Source organism: Heliangelus exortis, chromosome 6, assembly GCF_036169615.1.
Source record: "Heliangelus exortis chromosome 6, bHelExo1.hap1, whole genome shotgun sequence".
NCBI classification, from domain to species: Eukaryota; Metazoa; Chordata; class Aves; order Apodiformes; family Trochilidae; genus Heliangelus; species Heliangelus exortis.
Genome location: NC_092427.1, coordinates 25163928 through 25184173, shown reverse-complemented (window position 1 = coordinate 25184173; position 20246 = coordinate 25163928). Strand labels below are relative to the sequence as shown.

Genomic DNA, 20246 nt, shown 5'->3' with positions numbered 1-20246 from the left:
CACAAGAAGTTAATTTTCTCCCTGCTTTAGTACCAAGCAGCATTAAGCATCCTGGTGTCTAGAAGAGCATCAGCCATTAGTAACACATCCCTTGTCTGAAAAATACTGAACAGTAATGGGCATAGTGCAATAAACAGTCTATTAACCCTAAATAAAGGTCAATTGATCTACAAATTTTATCAGAGAGAGACTTATAGAGTGGAATTGCTATGAAAGACAAGTATCTATGCTAAAGAGCAGCCGTTTTACAGGGCTATTACCTTGTCCAGGTCTTGGGGTTGCAGATGTTCCAGCAGATGGCAATTCAGCCTCCTGCCAATTAATTATAAATAATATTATCTGAATGTTCAGCTCCATATTACCTTTCATATTAAATTAGTATCAATACTAAGATTCTTACCTTTGAAGTCGGTTTTGGATCAAACCTTTCAAGGATTAATTTAGCAGTTTTGTAGGTTTCCTTCTCCATCACTTCCTCAAGCTGGAAACAAAAGGTTCCACACATCAATACAGAAATCTTTAAAGTATTTTTCCCCCATATCCTTTAATTTACAAGCAACTTACTAATGTTACCAAAAGGTGAATTTCAGTCCAATGAGCCAGTAGCATGTTCAGATACCTGCAGATTTGCCGTATTCAATGGAAATGAAATTTTGCTTTCAAAAATAGTTTCTAAACTCTAATGGGATACTTGTATTTAACAGCTTTATTGCAAGGAAACACCAAATATTGCTAATTGTTTACATATAATGAGGAGAATAATTACATGCACCAACTTCAATAATGGAATGTGCAAAAATCTATCAGCCATCATTATTGGAAGTTATTAGACATGACAAGCGAATGACAGGCAATTCCTTAGATTTATTTCCTCATAGCACTTAATGCTATTAATTTAAGGAAGGTCGTTAGCCAAGTGCTTTACAGAATAAAGTCTCTGTGCCAATTAACTGCTGTCAGCATCGATTTTAGATTATTTATTAGCAGAAGCAATTAGCTTGCTGCAAATGCTGTGAAAACTCACTAACTAGAGAACAGCCGTGGAATTTGCTCAAATGATTTTAAAGGCTGGATCTCCATCTTTACAGCAATCCAAACTGCTTTTCAAAAAAATCGGAGCATGTTAAGAATTTAAATAAAAAAATTTACTAAGAACTATGCACACTTTAGGGAATATAATTAAAGCACTTCATTATTACAACGTTTTATTTACAACGCATTCAAGTGGCTTTATAGCTAATACACAGGCTTAATTAAAAAAGTAATCACTAGTAAATATAATTTTAGTGGTTAACAGCCAATATCAGAAGCAGCTTAACTTTAAAACAGAAATAGTTGAAGTTATGACAAATAGCTAATAAGTATAGAAATTATAATGGATTTTACAGTATCCTAAGCAGATCTTTTCTCCTAGATATGCTGACTAATGACCATGGTCAGCTAAAAGTGGGGGGGCTTCTTCTTAAGTTTACTGTTGGCATAAACTGCAAAGCTAAAAAGGTCAGTGGTCGAAAAATTAAGTTCTCTCAAACTCATTTATCACTGCTAAAATAACAAATGGTGCACATTAACATGACTTTTACACCATTATTTAGCTAGCGAGAAACTGAAGTTTCAGTCATCCTGTGTACACAGACTGTAAGAATTTTACTCTTAGACAGACCTCAGAATTACAAATAGAGCTCAGAAGCTAAATTAAATTCACTCAATTTAAAGGATACACAGTATCCATTAACAGCTCATTCCTACACACACTACCATAAGTTTAAGGCAAGGAATACTACCTAGGCTGTTAATTAAGGACTGTTGAAACACAAGAATGAAGAGGGAAGTAAAAATCAATTTCCTTAACTTGTATTTCACCAGGACTTTGGAGTTAACCCCCTAACTTGGTAACAACGCCACACAGTGCACTAAGATCAAAATTAAGGGTCTAATAGGAAAAATAAAACATTTATTGCTTACAAAAGCAAAAACCTAACACAGCCCCTAGGGAAGACCTCTGCAAAGTGGGGAAGTTTTAACAGTCAGTGTCAATACCTGGCCCTCTAATCAAAATCAAAAAAAACTAAGGCACTTGATATCAAGCAATGTATTACACATGCAATTGTCTTCATAGCCACATAAGAAAAAGAAGAATCATCTTCCACAGAACAAAGTGACCTTTAGGAAGACAAAAAACAGAATGCTCCACCATCACTTGACACTTTCCTTATCTAACAGACTTCTTGCTAAAGCAGCACTGATAAGGATGGAAGTTATTTGTGGATATGTAAGTTATGCAAAAACAGTAACATTATTTTGAAATGGACAAATTCAGTTATCACAAGGTTCAGGTGTGCAAGTTACTAGATAATTCAGCACATTTTGAAATTAACATACAGCTTTATCATTCTAGTAAAGCTGAAACTGAGCAAGAAATACGTTTCACAACTAACTTCAGATTTCTTGAAAATGTGTAAAATTTTTAAGATTTTTATTGACATACTTATAGTTCTTGTGGTTTCACTTGCAGGTTACATTTTCTCAAATCAATTGCAATTTGGCTGACAAAACCAAATAAGGAATCAATCAGGTGAAAACTTACTCATTAAGCAAAGTAGCATAATCACTAGCAGCAAATAAAGGCCTCTGTAAAATTTAAATATTATCTGTTTGCACAGCAGAAGACACTGGCTTGTGCACTGCCACAGAAAAGTCCTTTATAAATGCAAATCAACACACTGACTTCTGGATTATTCACCATCCTCAAGCTTAAACTTGTAAAGGTGAACTTAGTGCTGAGTGCTCACTAACACAACAAATCGCTTGACCCCTCCTGCTGCTTTTCCATAATATGCTCTCCTCTGAGATCCAAAACTTTTCTCCCAGTAACATTTTCTACTTTCTGACAAGGGCTAATTCACAGTCTATTACTATCAAGCTTAAACGCCAAGTAATCATAAGCAAAATTTCTATGCAAGTTAATACCAGCCTAGTCATGTATTTTTTAATTTATGACATAAAATTAATCACATCTTAATAAAGAGAGATGGTAAGGTACCACACTCTCTCCTTTGAATAATTGTGTAGATGGACTCTTTTCTAACCGACATCAGTTGCCTATACTGAAAAGTACAAATAATGTATTTTAAGCTTCTTGTAAAGGTGATTTAGCAACTTAAAGTCTGAGGCATTGGCATGGTACAAATCACTTATCTGTCATTCTACCAAGTGAGTCCTTAAATGGTATCACTTGGTATGTCAAATCTAAAAATGGAGCTATTTCTTTATGTCCACACAGAGCCACAAAACTCATTTAAGTCTACCATGTAAGATACACAAGTAAACATAGCAAGTTTCCTTAAATTAGGAAATAAATCATTTAAACCACAATAAGAAAAAATAATCTGAATAGATCCATGCAAACAGTAAACCAAGACAAGTAACTGGTTTATGTAACACTGCATGAAAGAAGTACCTTATTTGATCGTTCATCAGTAAATATGGGTTTTAACCATATTTTGAGCTTCCAATTGCACTTTGGCATTCAGAGTATGCTGGGCTTATACAACAATCAACTATAGTAAGAGTTTTTCTCAAATACTGAAGGTTATGAAAATATCTAGTTTTCTATGACTGGAGGGCTGAGGGTATAAAATTCATAAAACAATAGTTATGTTAAATAACAGAATCTATATGCTGATTATTTTCTTTTCAATATCAACATAGCTCCATGGCAGCCTAGAAATCAGACTTGTCTATTTTTTCTTGGAAAATTAACAGATGTAACTCCTAGATGAAATGGCTAGGAAGTCTTTCCAAGTCTCCTATAACTGAATAGCTAAGAAAATTTCATCAAAGTTTAATTCTAACATTACCTAAGTAATTACTATTTTCACAACTCTGTCCTCAGCCTAAAAATAATCCCATCTTTAAGACTGCTGTTCCAGGTAAAGTCTCTGTTAATTCCCACTTGTAGCAGCTTAATACATGTCCTGTGTCCTTGCTTTAAAATGATCAGCCCTATGAACTTGCTTATATTCAGGTTAAAGGGCTAACATCCTCATTAACTGAGAACTCTTAAGACCAAAATAAGAGTTATACAGTCACAAAGACCACCAGAGTATCCCTCATGACCAAGGAGGGGAAAAAGTTGTACCTTGAAGTAGTGCCTTAATTATAGCTAACGAAATTAATCCATAAAGAAACACTAAATATTCAGCATTTACTGGGAAAAGAAGCAGTGTAGAGTCAGTTCTGTAGAAAATAAGATCTACATAAACCTTGAGTCAAAGTACAGGATAGACAGTATTAATGGGCTTTTCCAGGTATCTGTGTTTGTCAGGTATTCTACCCACATAAATATCCATGTGATTATGCCTCCAAAGACTGAAGCCTTTTGAACAGAACTGACGATCTCTACTGAGCAGCTCATTGCACAGCCACAAGGACACTGTATCTAGTAGATGAGCTTACTTTGCTATACCTATGCTTCAGCATGTATATAATGTCAGTAGGGAAAAGGTGGACAACATGCCTGTAAAAGAAAAGAACTGTAATGTTTGTCAAAAAACAGTTGTTTGCAACGTAAGATTGCCCCAGCAATCAGGTAGCTGAGCTGCAATGAAGTGAAAAACCATGGCTGTTGTAGCAAGGAGACAACAATTTGCACTACAAACAGAAAACGCATAATTTGCTTATCCCAGATACTTTGAGGATCTTGATGTAAATATCTTAGTTCCTTATCCTATCTGCAAACTCAATAGCAAATCAGAACCCAACAGGGAAAACTATCCTCCTCCTCCCCCCATTTTATTGGGTAAAGATTGTTTGTTTTACTAAAAAGTAGGTGTTGCTACAGTTATTCACAGCAACAGATATTCCTAAAGAAGTTAATCCAAAACAAAGTAAAAGCTGAATATTATCAAAATCAAATATTTGCAGCATGCAACTTTGAGTGCTTTTATGTATAATAAAAATTATATTCTGCTTAATTAGGCCCATCCACCTTCACCTTATTGGAACATGCCAGGTTTCATATACGATGACCTAATTTTAATGCTTAACCTTTAAGTTATGATGAACCTCCTGAGCCAAACTTCTGAGTAAAAAGTACCAACACTGTGATGATTCAAGAAGCTGTAATACATCTTCACTTTCTGGTTCTTTGCTAGGAACCAGGCACCCACAAGATCAGGAGGTAATCATGAATTTTTTGTTCCCCTCAGACTGAGAACAGCTGAGTTACAAGTTACTGGTCTTCCTAGAACTCTTTTACTAATCCTATTTAGACATTTGTCTGTAGTCATTAAAGCTTGACATGCATATATGCTAATGGCAATTAGTATTTCCAGATTTAAACTCTCCACATTTACAGTATAATTTCAATGCTGCTCACAAAGTATTCATGCAGTTGTTTAATTTTTAACTACTACCTGCTCTTCTACAATATCTTGCTTTGATTTTTTGCAAACACAAAATCCACATTTACATCTGGTTTCAACAGCATCAATTTCCAAAGCAAAAAACAGCCCACTTTATAAACCATCTTCTTCCTGACTAATCTTTTATTTGTTGCCTTCTCTTTGTGGGAGTGCTTCTTGCATGCAAAAATTCAGCATGACTAGTTCTCCAAGAAAAAATAATTTTTCTTTAGTCATGAAAAGCTAAATTTAAGTGAAATGAAGGCTCCAAAGTTGTTTTGCTCTCCATTCTGCTTTTTCTGTTCCAAAAACTTTCCCTCCAAAGCTCCTGAATTACCATGTAAATTGGAGAGATTAACTCATTTCAGTTAAGCAGTTTTCATAAAATAAAATTTCAAATATAGTTGTCATACTATTTATTTTCTTCTCAGAAAATGTAAGCCTCTCCAAACCCTTCTATCATCTCTACAACTAAAGGTCATTTCTATTTCATAGATTCCTAATGTAGTGATAGAGTATTAAAGATACAGTTGTACCCTATGTTCTCAAATCAGTGCAACATCTTACACTTTTTATAATCCTACAGTAAAAGTAGTAGAAAGCAATGAGTAGGCTAAAGCATACATTTTTGTTTTCCAACAAAAGGTAGTCACTTTACACAGATTTAGCAAGACCAAAGCAGTAGGTTTAAGTTAAACTACAAGCAATTTATTTTCATATGCAAGCAGTCCTTTTTGTAATTCTGGGGTAAAGAAAACATTGTGTGGTACTAGACAGTGTATGATAACATGGGCATGGTAATAGTTTCACAGCCCTCCCTCTGCTCTTCATCTGTATATCACAACCAAACTCAACTTAGAGAGATGCAAAAACACTTTAGTGGACTGTAACAACTAGTTTTAAGTTTTACTTACTATTTTTTTCTTTTGAGACTTTAAATCTTCCAGTGCATCATCTAAAAGAAGAACATCATACATTAGCTCTCAAATGCAAATAAGAGAATTTCAGCACACTCTAAACACCCTGTGCAATTAGGAGAATCGAACACTATCAACCCTGCCACTTTAGTAAGCTTTGCATACACTAAGGTTTTTAAGTGAAAAAAAGAATTTAAAGTCCTGAAACTGCTTATAAATTATATCTCACTGTTATCACCTTACTGTTATAATTACAAAAAAATTTTATGTACTCTTCCCTCATTAAGCAAACCAATTCTAGCCAGTGCCCTGCTTTGACCCACATTAAAACTGGTACAACAATGGACCAAACACATTTAATCTCATGAGTCAGAAAAAAAACTTGAGGTCTAAGTATTAATATATCTATTTGAGCACCAGATTTGGCTTCAGTATTTTACATAAGCTTCTTAACACATACTAGTTTAAAATGCCAGGCCAGTCCTGAGCTTCAAACCTCAATCTCTTTCACCCTTTCAGTGCTTTCGGATTACAGCAAAACCCCCAGTTTTGTAACAAAAGCTACTAGGTCATTTTATTACCCAGTGTTAAGAGACTGTTTCAACTAGTAGGCACCTAAGCTTCCTTCTACAAGGAAGGGAAAATAGAAAGGTCAAATGTACATAGGATTTTCCTTCAGTGAATGCTTGCAGCTTGGCACTAACAGAAAATTCACTGTAATAAACTATAATGTTAATACAGAAGATAGTCAATAAATCAGTTTTCTACTACCTCCTTCACAGCAAGAGTTTAACAAAAAAGTTTGCAACTTTCCCCCCCTTTTCAGCTCTACTGGATATAAACAGTTCATTTCCTGTAAGATACAGGGTGTTTTACCCATTTTTCAGTTTTCAAAAAAAGAAAAAGCTTCATAGAACTACAATAAACAAAACCAATACCAATTCAACTAAACACATATTTTTTTGTATGTTTATTTTTATATATCCAAGTGTATACACACTTTTTAATGCTACTATAGAAACACTACAGTTACAAGAAATTAATACATAATTACCTGAACTTTTCCAGAAGGTAAAAACCCATTTTGATAGAATAAACCACTTTATTAAATGTACAAAATACTAAAACCTGGCATGTACATATTTGAAAGCTCATGCAATGAAACTACAACAATCCCTTATTAGTTAAGACAAACAGGACCTGGAACAAGAACATATTTAGCATAGGGCTAGACCACAGAAGACTGAATCCTAGGAGCTGTGCATCTTTGAATTAATAAGGCACTTCCCTCCATCAAATTTTACATGTATTATAACACAGCCTCCCATGCAAATTAACACCTTGAAACACTGCAATGCAGTATGGTACCATGAACACAAACAAAAAGCACAATATGGTCAGCTAACAGTTACATAAGAAACAAGCTGCTTTTGGTACGGAAATGCCAGAACATCTTCAAGTATAGCCTCCCACAAGCAACACAACCAGCTGAAAGTATGGGCATTTGTTCCAATCACTTTACCTCCTGTGTTCAACAAGAACCTCATGAAACACTTGAACCTCTCAAATCTGGCCAAATGGCAATAGCTGCAAATACTCCCAAGAAACCCATGTATCTCGTCTTAATTAAACCTACAGAAAAAAAAAATCATACTAGAGAAGTCAACACCTGCAAGATACTTCTTATTTTCCACACAGACAGATCAGCCTAAATCTCTCATAACAGTTGCTTGACGAACCAGTCTAAAAAACTGAAATTCCATATCCTCTGTATATCATCTTTCCTAGTGTCTCACCAGGAATTTTCCTCATTCACAGCACGGTTCCAAAAAACTAGTGTATGCAGCACAGAGCTTTATAGTATGAAGTAACCATCTTCAGTGACTCAGTTTGTAATAGTAACTTATTCCAGAATAAAAGGCTAGCTTTGAGACACTGGCTTGCCAGTTTGCTTTCTCAGCTACATTTTTGCCTGCTTTAATGCTCTAACTCTTGCACTCCACATTTTATCTCTCGTTTCCAAATACTAGACTTGACATCTTTGAGGTAAAACATTTCATTTTTATCCAGTCTGTGGAACAATGCTGAAAAAACTCCTTTTGGCATGTTCTAACACCAACTAAAACCCTTTATGCACAGGTTAAAGAAAAGCACTAGACTTGTCTCATGTGCTAAAAACTGCAGTAAACACGTTTAAGCAAACTAGAAAAATATGCATACATTTTTTTCTCTAGCCATGAAATGCAAATATATATATGCCTTAGAAATGAATCACACAGCACCACAGAATATATGGACAATTTTATTTCTACATAAAAGTGTATGTCCTACACTTGCATATCAAATGCAAACATTAAGTTTAAGAAAAATTCCAAAAGTGATGTTTAACTCATAAACTGTCACAAATTAAATACATCATCTTGTTCTGCAAGTCTTAAAACATAGTGCAACATTGAGGTTTTCCTGTATTATTGCTCACATCACCATGAGATATTGTTACAAACTGGACTGCTTTCATAGAAAGTCTCAAATGAATTCTAACTACTACAGACAAGTGCCACAGATGTAGTTTTTAAATTCTAGATTAGAATAAATCTGCATGTTTTTCAACAACCTCTTATATACATTTGAACACCCACACACTTTTTTTGTGTTATGACTCCCAGTTTTCCTTAGCTCTCAAAACAGCACAAAAATACTTGTTTATCCCTTTTCCACTCAGGAAAACATAAGCATGCTTTGGATAACTTGGAAGAGAAAAGCTATTTTTACAAATAGATTAAACACACCTGCCATAAATCTCTCATATATAAGATTAAGACTGCTGGAATACTTGCATGATGCAAGTATTAAGGGAACTACTACTACTGTTTATATTCCCTTTCCCTCACTCCTACTTCTACACTGCATTTTACTCCATTACACTTTGAAGCATGCAAAAACAGGAGCATGTTACCACTGTTTTGTAAGCAAAGTGAACAATTAAGCAGTGTCCTTCCTGTTCTTTCAAGAACTGTGGTAGACACAACAGTTTAGCTAATGCTACCCATTTCAGCAGTAGCCAAAAGGTTATTCTTTTTCCTGGAATCCAAATTATCCAAAATATTTACATTTTCATAGCAAGCATATTTCCCACCAAGTTCTATATTCTAAAAAAAGACCAAAAAAATACTTACTATTCCTTTCTGTCCTTTTCGAAAAGAAAAAAATGAGCAGTGTTCTTACAAACCAGATTCTTTAAAACAGAAAGAAGAATTAAATTAATTAAAATCCATTACAGTAACCATTTCCGAGGTACTTTAGCAAACAGAAGACTTATTACATGATATTTAACTTCACAAACATAAACTTCAAAAGATACATATAAAGAAAATTAAAATTTAAGTTAGTTTCTCCTTAGCAAGGAATCAGTATTGATCTGAATAAAATCCTCCCATCTTTTATAATTTAACCAAGTAGGTTAACAAAGGTAGAAATGCTAAGTAAGCAGCAGCAAGCAACATCACTGCTTGCTAAAATGTTCAGATGGAACTTTTTAAAATCCAGGTATGTGCAGCTGGCTGAAAATTACTTGGCCATCACTTCTTATCTGATAGACTTATGATGCAAGTTATCCAGAAAACCAAGCTTACCAGCTAAAGCCCAAAATTAAGACCCAGGAGATACGTGGGAAGAACTCAATGCCAATGACAACCATGAGGTAACAGCTACTGTAAAAGTGACCTGACTGCTGGTGATTGTATCTGAACTGGTACCCTCTCACTTTCCAAAGGGTTTCAGATGACTGAGCTGAAACAATAGAGCAGTTCATCTGTGCTCAAAATAAAGTTAAACTGATCTATGACAATTTTACATTTGAAAGGTTTCTCTGTAGTCATCAGGACTTCATTTGTTTTAAAGCTTAGAACTACTTATAATTACTAAGTTGATACTTTTCCTGGTAAGTTATTCAGCCTGAGCCAAGTGACAAATCTCATACTTCAAGCCCTTCCAAGCATCTTATCCAAGACCTTCCCAGTTCCAAGGACACTATTATAAAACCTAAAGCAGCAATGTGTAACTTTTTTTTTAAATTATTAAAGGCCAGAAAGGTTCTCTGAATAACTGCTAGCATAAGGGAGCAGGCAAAAGGCTGTAAGATTCTAAATACAGTTTCAACTTAATTCATAAGAACATCTTTTGCATTTATATAAAGGCTGCCCAGTTCAAAATGGTTTTAACACCACAACCTGAGCTGGGTAGGACAACTGGAATGCAAAAGTAACCCATCCCAGGTCAAAGAAACAGAGAACAAATTTTAACCCAATTCAATGTTCAAAGCTATACTGTAGTAACTACTCTAAAAACAAGGATGGCTTTGCCCATTAATACAATGAAAGATGTGTCTCTTCATAAAGTATCAAAAGAAATGTTTTACAGGGTTTGAACTGCCCTAAAAACTATGTTACACAGGCAAAAGTATTATTTCTTTTTTACTGTATGCTTAATAAAGAGAATTCTACTTAAGGCTGTATTCTATACTAACAGATACAGAGTAGAACTCATTTTTTTTAAAAAATCCTCTCTAAAAAACTGGAGGCAAAACTTTACTAGCAAACCATTTCTATAAAATAAAAACAAAATTCTCTGAAAATCAGAACATGAAACAGAATCTAATTCACATGAAAATAATTTAAAGAACATCCTTCTAACACATTACCATATTTCGTCAACTTTTCAGATATTTCAAAATATATTTAAAATTAATGATGTTGTATATTCCTAGAACTTAAACTCACTTCACCAGCATCAGTAACTTACTGAGACCCTACGGGAATGACCTAAGGCAGAAATAAGTTGGTGACTGACTGGAAGCCAGAAAAGGCAGACATATTCCAGTCTGATTAGGGCTGAAAAATCTCTAGAGCTATTACTGTGTGGCACCAAGCGTTCAGCATGGAGTCACCTCTTGACCGGGAACAAAGACAAGCTGGCAGTTCCTTGCCATTCATATCTGCCAAAAAAAGCTGAAGGGGAATAGCTTAAGAGAAAAATCAGATAAACAGCTGAAAGTCATAAGAGAACAACAGTCTAATGCCAAATGCTAGTGAGCTAATAGCTAAGTTCAGAAATTTATAGAAAACCACATTTAAAAAAAAAAAAAAAAAAAAAAAAAAAAAAAATCGGCAAACAAGAATTAGAGTACAAATAGAAGAATAATAATCCAACATGAAAATTCATACCACAGGCCCAGAAGCCATCACATTCAGTAATAAAAGTTTTCATTTCTACACTAACTCTAACATATATCAGTGAAAGGAGGCTGGCAATGCTCCCTCTTCTACAAGCCTTCCCTGGTAACACAGGCAAGCCTCTCATGATACCAAGAGTTTCAAATCTCTGTCCTTAAGAAAATCAATTCTCACGGTTGCCAAAGGTTAATTTGAGCTTAACTTTCTATATTAATCCCCTCCAGTCAAGATATCGCTGCCCATGTATCTTCTCCACAGGATTCCATAGTAGCTGCACACAGTCTGAATTATAAAAAGCATCTTCCAGTATTTTTTTTTACCATGCTATGTTATGCTGACTCACACTAATCACACTTTCAAAGCCTTAAGTATTTACACTGGAATTTGCCTTTTGAGTCTAAAGCCAGATTACTGACAAGTCACAATTTCATACAAAGATGCTGTACAAATATTGACAGTATTTATGACATTCATTTCAACAAATCAGTAAATGCACTAAGGGAAGGGGAGGCAGGCAAGCTGCTGTTTGGTGAGGTGGGAGACTGTTTTGTTATTTTTAGAAAGTAGTTGTCTTAAAAAAACAAAAGCCACTTGTGAGGATTAGCAGCCAGCCAGCTCAGTGGAACAAAAAAGTTCACAATACTTCCTCCTATTCACATGCAACCATGTCAGGGTATATCTGGTTCAATAAAATAGTCAATTTTCCAGAAAAACAGCTAATCATGTAAAACTAGTCCTCATGGTATGTGACCTGAAGACCTCTTAAGTCTCTTTCGTGTTAATAATCACCTAATATGAACAAGTAAGTTTCTCCCTTGATTCTTTTATTTTTTCCCAATTTTACATAGAGGCAACATGTATATCTTGGGTCACTTTCATACAGTAATGTTACTTTTACAAATAGGAGTAAAAATAAAGCACAATATAATACCCTTGTTTATACTACATTATCCTATAGCTATTCTGATACAGGTCTCTCTATAGCCTTAATATAATTTTGATAAGCCAAGTAACTTTAGATGCTAACATCTTCTGATGGTAAGACTTAGTTCTACACTAAATCCAGACCCATGAGAGGCATTTCCCTCAGTGTCTGCCTAACTATTTTAAAAGAAAAAATTCAGCAAGTTATGACAACTCAAGGAATGTCAAAAGCAAACCCAAACCCCTGCTGAGATATATTTTCCATCTCCTTTTATCAGACAGCAGTTAAAGAAAAAAAAATGTCTTTACTTACATCAACGGAAATGTAAAAAATGGAAGTGTCATAATCAACCTTGATGTCCATTCATCAGGAAGACACCACAAATATACAATTAAGCAAGTGATAAGGTAAAGAAGTGAAGAGTAGAGAAGCAGCCTTCCAACCCATAGTTTTTGTAGCCTCTGATTTTTTTCTCTAAATTCTTCTAATGTCTGTATTTCCTGTGAATAAATAGGGTTCAATCTTATTAATGAAAATAGTTGGTGGTTTCACTAAGCTGCCTGTGTTTGCTAAAATTAACCACATCAATTTGATATTTGATTAGAAAAGTCAAGCAGCTTTTAGATAAATTACAATATTTGCCCAATGAAAACTTTCATAGCATAAATATACCACACTACTAAGGGCCAGTTCCACTGTATTAGCAGTAACACATTGCTATTGGGAAGAAATATCACAAATCAGCACTTTCTCCTACTTGCAATGTGTTAGTATACTTGAGATAAGAGGAAAATGCTAGTATCTTATGAACAGCAGTCTTTATCAACACTAAATCACCACCAACCATACTTCACATCCTCAAACTTTCATCAGGCACCTGTAGAATTTCAGATGCTTCTAATACTTTTCTACTAACATGGGAAATTGCTAAAACCTGTCATTTCACATGTTTTCATTTCAGTATTTTCCTCACATTAAGAATGAAATTCTGAAGAATTTTGCTTTTGGCATATTAGTAAGGGATGAAGGAATGCTCTGCTGTGTTACCATTTTTACTGCATTTCAAGTGACAACAGGAGTACTCACACTTTCATTAAAAGGAAAACAAAAAATATCAACGGCATATTTCAAAACAGTTAATTTCCCCACAGAGTACAGACATCTGTCACAAATTCTGGGTAAAAATCACAATTGATTACTGAACTGTCTGTTCAGTTATTCTGTCCCAACTTTCCTTACTACTGCCATTGCAGTTACAACTCTTACACTTAAAACCATACATTGAAGCTTTTCTAATGGGTCTGATGAATGGAACTTCATGTTAGTAACATTATAAGGGAGTTTAACCATTAGTTATAATTAAACTGTGTAATCAAGACAACTTCACAACCATGCCCATTTCAGGCTCCCTAAATAAAGATTTAAACTGTAGGTTTTTGCTATTATATCAGAACACCAAAGAGCAAATACATACCTTATCAATTTTTTCTAATACTTCTACAGTGGAAGGTTTTGCCTGCTTACAAGAAAAAGAACAAAGATGCTAGTTACATCAAAAAAAGGTAAATATTTTGAGGATTATTGTACATTAACAATTTTCTAACAAAAAGCCATATATAATAGATTACTATATCTATGTTACACAAAGGTAAGAAGTTTTCCAACTTTAGTATTGACAAATAGAAGGGACAGCAATAAATCACTATTTTACAACTGGTGTTACTACTAAGTGAAGGCTCGACTCCTACTCCACACAAGATGAAAACCTGTACTGCCTGTACAGCAATGATGGATGTGTGGAGTGGGAAGTAAAACAAGGAGAGAATTGATGAGTGGAAGGAATAAGCAAAACAAAGAGAATGTATACAGGAGGCCCTAGCTTGAGAAATTAAGCTTTCTATTACTATTTATTCCGCATAAAGACACATGATCTAAATAAAGTATAAGCAACTCCAAATAAATTTATCATGTCCAGTATAATTCCACCTTAAGAGCAAATTGCAATCTATCTTCCAGGAAATTTTCTTTCTGAGAAGGTTAAGGCCACTATCTTCCCACACCCTTTTGGCCACAAATTAAATAACTACAGCCTACACTGCATCACCATGAAATTAACTTTCTTTCTATTACGAGAAATTGACATTTCACCTAAACCTTTGCCTTTACAAGAGTTCTGTATGCTCTGAAATCAATTGACAAGATGCAAACGCAAATGTAGACTCAAAGAACTCAAACCATCCAGGCCAGTACTCCAAAACCTCATGCCTCTTCCTCAAACTCAACAAACTATTCCATAACATACAAGCCAATAAAAACAGTTAGGAAGAAAGACTTGTATAGGTATAAGTAGCTACCAAAATATTTTTTAACACAGACACAGAACAATATTCTCAATGTACCCATTTTGACCTAAAATAGCCACCAATGTTTCAAGACACCGATGCTGTAGCAGCTGTCTCAGTGAAGCACCACAGAACTATTCAGATTTACAGAAACAGTCAAAATAGCATTTGTCTACGTTACCCAAACCACTGCCAGGCCTGGTACTACACAGGAAACAAGGGACAGCTGCAGTTTCACAGTCTGGGGTAGACAATATTTTTGGTCATTATGTTTCACTACCAAGCTTTTAAGTGACATATTAATGGGAAACATTTATCACTAACATTCAACCATTATTAAGAGGCAGTAGATAGGCATTAAGAAAAGTCCTGTGTATTCCCATCTTCGAGATTAAAGATTAAAGGATTTTACTTACCCTCCATCTTGAGATTAATCCACCCATGTTCTCTTGTGGACAAATGCTGGCAGAGTCAATCTACAAGATTCTAGATCTAGAAGTAAAACATCAAGCACTTAAGAGCCATCTAACAGCAAAGTCCTAGATTCATTAATTTATTCCAATATCTAAACGAATCATAACATTGCATAAAGCCATTGCCTAGTTATGTACCTGTATTTTATTCTACAGTCCAGTCTTCTGTTTCACAGGCTATCTTGTAAGCCTTGACACAGCCTAACTTACTTTTACACTGGAAATACTAAGACACAAAAACAGAGGCACAAAATAACCCCTTAAAAAGGCCATGAATATCCTCCAGCAGAAAACCAATTTTAAAAACCTATTATTAAGCAAGATTATTTAAGAAACTGATTTCCAATTAATTCCTCTGCTGCTCATAAGAATGCTCAATGTCTCTTCTCAGCTGTCACTCCAGGCACTAACATTAATATCCTGCTATTCATGAAGAAGTTCACCTCCAATAAATCTATTTCCTTTTCATGCTTTCATCAATGAGAATGCATTGGACAGCACTACTGTTCTTCCCCTGTATGATCAGTTTTAAGTGCAAATGATCAGTTTCAAAGAGATTTCACTTGCCCTAGGAAAGTGGTACACTGGTAGTTTTTCCCTGCACACAACACACAATGCAGTCACCATCACTTTAAATGGCCCTAAAGCAATTCCAAAAGTGCAGAAGTACCCAAACTGAAACTTGGAACCCATGAACGGCACTTATTTGATGATCTGGGTCTCAGTTCCCAAAATAAAAGCATAGCATCTTTCCATCAGCAGATTGTTTGAATCAACTGACTTTCAACCTTAAGATAGCAGAACTTCTTTCCAGTCACTTAAGTTACAAGCCTCCACCCAGTGAATGAAGTGATCAGTGCATAACAACTCCAACAATAAACTAATGCACAAATGCTTTTTGCTCTGGAATGAAACAGGAAGACTAATTAAACCAAAGCCCTGTTCCATTTAGGAAGAAATGTGACTACCTTGTTCATTAACTTAATTTTGCCCAAAAATCAAAAGATAAAGAAACCTACTTTCAATCTAAATGTGTTCCCAAAGTGTCTGAGACTGACAGAACAAATTAACATGGTATAGGGTACACATTGCTCACTATCATGAATGCTACTGTGGTATGGTAACCTCTTCACCTTTTTAAGGAATCCAAACCCATAGGCCCTATGGTTTTAAGATAAGGAAATCCATACTTGAAACGCCACCAAAATTAAGCTAGAACTGATGGACAATTAGCTCTGTTGCTGCTAAACTGCTAGCACAAAGGGGCAAACTACAGATAAAGCACAATTAACCCTAGACTCTTGAGCAAATTCTCAAAATAATCAGTACTACAGCAACTCATCTGAATAAAACATCAGCAATATTTTTATTTTCAAACATTCAATATTACTGTTCTCTAAAACTACACAGTTGTCATTTTGCTGTTACTGACAAGTTTCTGTATGACATACATTGCAATAGATCTGAGCAGATGCTTTTTCCACAAATTTTTCTCCAGAGATACTATGTACCTTTTTTGCAAAGCAATAGGAAAGCTACTGTAAAACAGCCCACCAAAAAGTTTGTAAACTTAGCACAAGATTCCCAAATCTAGTTTGCTTCCCCAGCATTGCCACTGCTGTAAGGAGCAACATTAGCTCTCAGTTCTGGGCATACAGAGACACAGACTTTTTGTGTGCTATTTTCCTTCAGGCCACGGTTTGAGAACTTCTGCAGCAGAAATGTTAGAGGAGCATGGGGTATCCATGAACCACTGGTGGCACCAACCTTTGTCAATAACATTCACAGTGCTATGTCTACAGATCTTTTTCAAAGTACCAGGCAAATAGCTGGAAGGGAAACAGGTTTGACAAGTATCACTATACAGAATTTTACATGAACGATGATACTGTCAGGCTTTACACATACTGCTCTCTAAGTCAGTAATACTACCAAAACCCTTTCCCAGAGTGGTATTAAGGGATTAGGGCCACCAGGCTCATATTTACAGTTTAGACACCAAATCCTAGTTAGAAAAATTAAGAAATTGTCCATGAAGTGCCTCAAATGTTTTCCTTATCCCCTTCCTTCTCTGCTTTTTGACATGACAACACAAATTGCTTCAAAGTCTCCTCATGTCTCTTCACACACCTACCACTGATACTCTACTGTTCAAGGTAACATACCTCCTGCCACAAGTCTTCTTCCTTCCCTTGCTCTAATCATGAAATTACTGCACAGCACCTTTTCCTTCTGAAGACTGCATTTCTCTAGCACAGAGCTGTCCTTTCCATTCAGTAAGCACTGCTGCCCTTGGTCTTATTTCCACAAACATTACCATTGATTAATATACAAGCAAGCTGCAACATTTGCTAGCCCTAGGCTTCAAATGGACAACAAAGATGTAAAAAAACACTTAATGTAGAAGCTTAAGAAAACGTTATTACAAATTTTATTATTCAACTCTCAAAAAAACACATTTCTTGATAGCATCTCCTCTAGCCCAAAAATATGAAATTTACTTAGTAAAAAGCAAAGCAGAAGCACCACAGAGCAATTAAAGTTTCTTTTGAAAGAGTGATGAAGCATGCACAATTACAGATGTCATCCACCAACCTCCTCATCTCAATGGAAAAAAATAGTTTGATGATCTCACTACACTTTAATCAAGTCAGTCTCAAATTTCCTCAAGCTTGTTGATGTTTTAAAAGATTAAAAGCTCTCAAAAGAGAACAAAGTCTCAAAAATGAATTTTAATAACTGACATGCTGGAATTCAAGACTGAGTAACATCAAGTCAAGACACATTAAAAGAAAAGGAAGTCAGAAACTTGAAATATCATAGCTTTGCATACAGTCATAGAGACCTTTCCCCTGAAGGAAGAGGGGATGCTATTTAATTGAGGTATTTTGTAAACTTAGTGACTCGATTTTATGTAAATATTTTCAGACATTTACCATTACAAAGAACACAAACTTCTAACTGAATCCAGTCCTGATCGTTGTTTCCACTCAAAAAATTCATATTGTCCCACAATTTACTGACCTCAGAAACTTCCACAGTGTCAGTTAGAAGTTTCTCCAGCTGTGAGGGTCATGGGCAAAAGGAGAGACAAAAACAGGAGCACCACCCATCACCTACTGGTAGCCTGTCCTGGCACCTCTCACTTCCAACAGGGCAGGGGATTTGGTTCATTTTTAACTTCATTATTCCCATCTGTTTCTGCCTGGAAGCGCTCCGGAGGCCCCGTCCTTTGTTAAGCCCTGACTGGACAGGCGGTTTGGTGCCCACACTGGGACTGAAGCGATGGAGCAAGGAGTGGGTGGGTCAGGCGCTTTTTTTGAAGCCTGGAAGCGCGGCAGCCAGCGGCCCAGGGAGCGGGCCCGAGGGCCGGCGGCAGGAGGTCGGCGGCGGCTCCCGGCACCGCCTTTCCGGCCGCCTCAACCCTACGGCTCCGCAGCTCCCGGGCCCGTGGGCACGGTCTCCGCCGCCCCCTCCCCCGGTGGCTTCCTCTTGTGAGACCGCGTCCCGGCCCACCGCAACCCCGCTCCCCAGCAGCCGCCCGGCTGCCCGCCGCGAAGCCGGGTAGGGCGGAGGCACCGCTCGCCTCCCCCTGCTCCGCTTCGGCCCCCGTAGATGCAGGGCCGAGCCCGGTCACGGGCAGCGCCAGGACCCCCTCTCCCGCCTCCCCGCCCCCGGAGCAGCCGGTCCCTACGGCGCAGTCTCTCCGGGCCGGCCAGGCCAAGCCGCTTCTCCCCCGCCATCACGTACCTGCCGCGGCCCGGGCCGCGCATCCCGCCACCGCCGCCCGCCGCCCGTCGAAGGAGGGGGCGGGCCACCGGACGGCGTTCCCATCAGCCCCCGCGCGGGGCCGGCAGCCAATCAGCGCCTGGGTGCCAGGGGCGCCCTGGAACGGGGCGGGGCGGAGCGGCTGCGTGAGGCGGGCGGGATGGGGGGGGAGAGGCTCTTGCTCAGGGCCTGGAGCGGTTGAGGCTGCGCGGGGGCTCGGGGGATGTTCCCAGTTGAGCCGCCCCTGGTGGGTGTCGGAATTTTGGGGTATAATCGCAGCCAGCCAGCAAGCAAGCACCACGAGGCCGCTCGCTGTCTTGCCCTCCGATGGGATGGAGAGAATTGGAGGGGTACAGTGAGGACACTCGTAGGCTGAGATAAAAACAGTTTGTTGATTAACGTGAAATCATAATGTAACAATAAATTACATAATGGTAATAATAGTAATAACAATAACAGACGTAAATGAGTGATGCACAAAGCAATTGCTCACCACCCACCGAGGCCCAGCGAGCAGTCCCGGAGGAGGTCTGGAAATCCCAATCCCATAAGAGATGGACAGCGGCTTTCCAGCCCCCTCTTACCTGGACACTGACCCTGATGTTTCCGGATACAGAACACTTCATTGCCCAACTTGGGTCTGTTGCTCTGCTACACTCCCAGGTTCTCACACACACGCACACTACCAAAACCAAAACACGGGTCCTTGATGCCATAGCAACCACTAAAAACATCAGTGTGTTATCAACATTCTCCTCATACCACACCTGGTACCAAAACAGCACTATCCTAGATACTAAGAAGAAAACCAGTTCTGTCCCAGCCAAAAGGACAAACAGGCAGCCACTGCCATCCTGCCACCTCCACTGGCCGGGCTGGGGAGGCCAAGCTCATCCTCCTGCAGCTCTCTCTCATACTTGTTTGTGGGGGAAAAAAGACTGTTTTGGTACTACAAGCTAGGAACATGAGGGTCACGCTGCCATGTGAAGGTTTGGAGCAGGCCCCCGACAAGCCTTTGTTCAGCCTCTGCCAAATCAGCAGGTGCTGACAAAGAGACACCGGGCTGCAGGCACTGAAGTCACCAGGGTCACAGGAGAAGGCTGCTCCCACCATTCCCTGGATTCCAGCAGGCAACTGTTGAACTTCTTTGGAGACAAGCTGCACTCTAGATTTCTTTAATTTGCA

The 20246-nt window shown here is 37.5% G+C and overlaps 1 protein-coding gene across 5 annotated transcripts in view; it reads right to left on the bottom strand.

The window, feature by feature from the left end:
• Positions 1-19146, bottom strand: part of LNPK (lunapark, ER junction formation factor) — a 46141-nt gene extending 26995 nt beyond the window's left edge. For 3 of the 5 annotated variants that reach the window (XR_011726542.1, XM_071747285.1, XM_071747288.1), the window contains exons 1-8: positions 19044-19146; positions 15237-15312; positions 13953-13997; positions 12791-12978; positions 9499-9557; positions 6320-6360; positions 401-481; positions 261-312 (exon numbers count right to left, since the gene is read on the bottom strand). Coding sequence is in view for 3 of the 5 variants with exons in the window: in XM_071747285.1 (XP_071603386.1) it covers positions 261-312; positions 401-481; positions 6320-6360; positions 9499-9557; positions 12791-12978; positions 13953-13997; positions 15237-15263 (493 nt within the window). In the remaining 2 variants the exon portion in view is untranslated. The remainder of the gene's footprint in view (positions 1-260; positions 313-400; positions 482-6319; positions 6361-9498; positions 9558-12790; positions 12979-13952; positions 13998-15236; positions 15313-19043) is intronic. The other 2 variants (XR_011726543.1, XM_071747286.1) reach the window with 1 other exon arrangement.
• Between the last annotated feature and the right edge of the window lie 1100 nt (positions 19147-20246).